Source organism: Calidris pugnax, unplaced genomic scaffold (genome assembly GCF_001431845.1).
Source record: "Calidris pugnax isolate Ruff unplaced genomic scaffold, ASM143184v1 scaffold269, whole genome shotgun sequence".
Taxonomy (NCBI): domain Eukaryota; kingdom Metazoa; phylum Chordata; class Aves; order Charadriiformes; family Scolopacidae; genus Calidris; species Calidris pugnax.
The window spans coordinates 1,591,923-1,595,240 of NW_015091347.1; the positions used below are offsets into that span (position 1 = coordinate 1,591,923).

Here is a 3,318-nt window from a genome sequence, read left to right on the forward strand (position 1 = left end):
GGGTCCACCTTGGCATTGTTTCTCCCATCGGGGGTGCAGCTTTGGGTGGTGTGTATAAGGTTAAGAAGAACCTTCGTGGTATTTGTAACGTCGGGGTGGAATTTGGGAATTCTGGGGGGGGGCGTTGGGGTGTTGGCAGTGCCCGGGGTGGGATGGGGACGCTGCATGGCGTGTGTTTGCCATCAGGGGGTGCAACGCTGCAGCCTCTTGGTCCTCCTTACGGCCAGCTTCCACCAGCTTTGTGGAATTTGGGAGTTTTTAACTGTTTGGGGTTTTTTTTGGGGGGGAAACAGAGCCCCTGGCAGCGGCTGGTGAAGAGGATGACGCGCTTCTTCACCAAACTGGACGCCGAAGGCTCGTACCGCGCCCTGAGGGAGGTGTGTGAGAAGATGGGGTACGGCTGGAAGAAGAGCTGCACCAACCAGGTAAGGCTTGGGGGGCGGGGGGGGGTGGGGCCCCCCCCCCCCCCCCCGTCCCCCCCCATACACCATTGGATTTGCAATTAATTTTGGGGAACACCCCCTCCTTCCCCTGGGCTGCTGTTTTGCAGGTCACCATCTCGACCACAGACAGGAGGAACAACAAGCTCATCTTCAAGGTGAACCTGGTGGAGATGGAGAGCAAGATTTTGGTTGATTTTCGCCTCTCCAAGGTGAGCGGGGGGGGTGGCATCAGGGTGGGCACACGGTGGGTGCACGATGAGTGCAAGGTGGTGCAGGGCCTTGCAAGACCATGCCTGGTGGGCGTGAGATGAGGCAGGACCATGTGAGGCGGATGTGAGGTTATGCAGGACCGCGCAAGGTTGGCTGCAAGGTGATGTGAGGTGGGTGTGAAGTGGTGCAGGACCATGCGAGGTGGGTGTGAGGTGATGCAGGACCATGTGAGGTGTGTGTGAGGTGAGGCAGGACCATGTGAGGTGGGTGTGAGGTGAGGCAGGACCATGCAAGGTGGTGCAGGGTCTTTAAGGACCATGCGAGGTGGGTGTGAGGTGAGGAAGGACCATGCAAGGTGGTGCAGGGTCTTGCAGGACCATGCCTGGTGGGTGTAAGGTGATGCAGGACCACGCAAGGTTGGATGTCAGGTGATGCAGGACCGCGTGAGGTGGGTGTGAGGTGAGGCAGGACCACGTGAGGTGGGTGTGAGGTGAGGCAGGACCATGCCTGATGGATGTGAGGTGAGGCAGGACCATGCCTGGTGGATGTGAGGCGCATGCATGGTGATACAGGACCATGCAAGGTTGGGTGCAAGGTGATGCAGGACCATGTGAGGTGGGTGTGAGGTGAGGCAGGACCACGTGAGGTGAGGCAGGACTGTGTGAGGTGGGTGTGAGATGAGGCAGGACCACACAAGGTTGGATGTCAGGTGATGCAGGACCGCGTGAGGTGGGTGTGAGGTGAGGCAGGACCATGCAAGGTGGGTGTGAGGTGAGGCAGGACCATGTGTGGTTGATTGCAAGGTGATGCAAGACCATGTGAGGTGGGTGTGAGGTGATGCAGGACCATGCGAGGTGGGTGTGAAGTGGCGCAGGACCATGCGAGGTGGGTGTGAGGTGATGCAGGACCATGTGAGGTGGGTGTGAGGTGAGGCAGGACCATGCCTGGTGGGTGTGAGGTGAGGCAGGATCATGCCTGGTAGGTGTGAGGTGAGGCAGGACCATGTGAGGTGAGGCAGGACCATGCAAGGTGGTGCAGGGTCTTGCAGGACCATGCCTGGTGGGTGTGAGGTGATGCAGGACCACGCAAGGTTGGCTCCCAGGTGATGCAGGACCATGTGAGGTGGGCGTGAGGTGGATGCAGGTTGATGCAGGACCATGCAAGGTGGGTGGAAGGCCGTGCAAGGTGCCGCAGAGTGGGTGCAGAGCAGTGGGGGTGGGTACAAGGGGGCGGGAGGTGATGGGGGGTGGGAGGGAGTGGACACGACCCCCTCGTCTCTCCCCACACAGGGCGACGGCCTGGAGTTCAAGAGGCATTTCCTGAAGATCAAGGGCAAGCTCAGCGACGTCATCAGCACCCAGAAGGTCTGGCTGCCTGCCACCTGAGCCCCCTGACCCCCAACCTGCCTCCTCTTCTTCCTCATCTTCCTCTTTCTCCTTCTCCTCCTCCTCCTCCTCCCTTTCCTCCTGGCGGGGGCTCCCGTGGCAGCACCCAAACGCCGTGATTTTAAAGGTTCAATAAAGGCCGACAAAGAAATGGTTCAGCTGAACCCAGTGCCTCCACCACAAAAGGCACACCCAGTTCCCAAACTTCAGGTCTTTACACCTTCCCGTGCCTTTGCCCGTTGGTCGGGTACTTTAGGGCTCACATTCTTTCACGCTCAGTTAGCCTGTCCCAGGCTTGATCCACCCACTTCCCGCCCTGTCTCAGAGCTGCCCTCATTTCCCAACCTCTCTTAATTGCTTTTGGGAAGGGCTAACAAGCCAAGAGCTGCCAGGGGTCGTTAGCGCTGGAGCGAGAGGGGAGAGCCGGAGAGCCGGGGATTAACCCTGAGGGGAGGACCCACACCCTTCCTCCCCCCCCCCAACAAAAAAAGAGCATCCCCCCCAAAAGAAAACCCCACGCTGAGACACGGAGTGCAGCGACTTCTCCCCACACCCCTTCAGCTTTTCATTATTGGGGTGGGAAACGCTCTTTTTACTAGTTTTCCCCTTTTTAAACGTGTTTCTAATATCCCTTTCCCTGGAGCTTTTTTTTAATTTTTTTTTTTTTTTTTTCCCCCTGGTGGGAAACCCCCCCTTCCCCCCCCGCCTTGGGTGAAGCAATTAGTGGCGATTTTTTAATTGCATATTTATATTGCAGCCGGGGAGCGAGACCCCGGCAGCGGGCGAGGGGGAAGCAGGAAGACGCCGCCTCCGACCTTGTTTGCTTTTCAGCCGGGATTAAGCGCTTTTAATTGTCCCAGAGATCACAGATTGAGGCCGGGGAGGATAATTAAGCTGAATACGGGGTTTTCTGGTTCACTCCCCCAGGAATTTATATTTCGAAGGGAAAAAGAAAATATCAAAGCTTCGGGAATGCCTTGGGAATTAAAGATTTTTTGGGGGGAGGGTGTTGCAAGGCCGGACACAACTCGTTGCATTAGTAGGTCTCCACAGGCTGCGAGGGGAGAGCCTCCCCTTTAGCAACAAATTATTTTTTCACCTATTACCTGCCAAAAATAGGTTATTTTGGGGGGCTCACGGGGCACTTTTCCCCCCCTGGGATGCTCCACCTTGGTCTCAGGCATTAACCAGGCTCCATTATCCCACGGGAATTATTTTCAACCCAAATTTTTGTGGGTTTTATTTTTTTTTCATTTTGGCTCCGGGGGTGGAGGGGGGGA

At 56.8% G+C, this 3,318-nt stretch overlaps 1 protein-coding gene across 1 annotated transcript in view; it reads left to right on the plus strand.

The window, feature by feature from the left end:
* The window catches only part of CHEK1 (checkpoint kinase 1), a 10,951-nt gene extending 8,778 nt beyond the window's left edge, over positions 1 to 2,173 (plus strand). The window contains exons 9-11 of the mRNA XM_014961043.1: positions 294 to 425; positions 551 to 652; positions 1,943 to 2,173. Of these exons, the coding sequence (XP_014816529.1) occupies positions 294 to 425; positions 551 to 652; positions 1,943 to 2,038 (330 nt within the window). The 3' untranslated portion in view covers positions 2,039 to 2,173. The remainder of the gene's footprint in view (positions 1 to 293; positions 426 to 550; positions 653 to 1,942) is intronic.
* Positions 2,174 to 3,318: the final 1,145 nt, after the last annotated feature.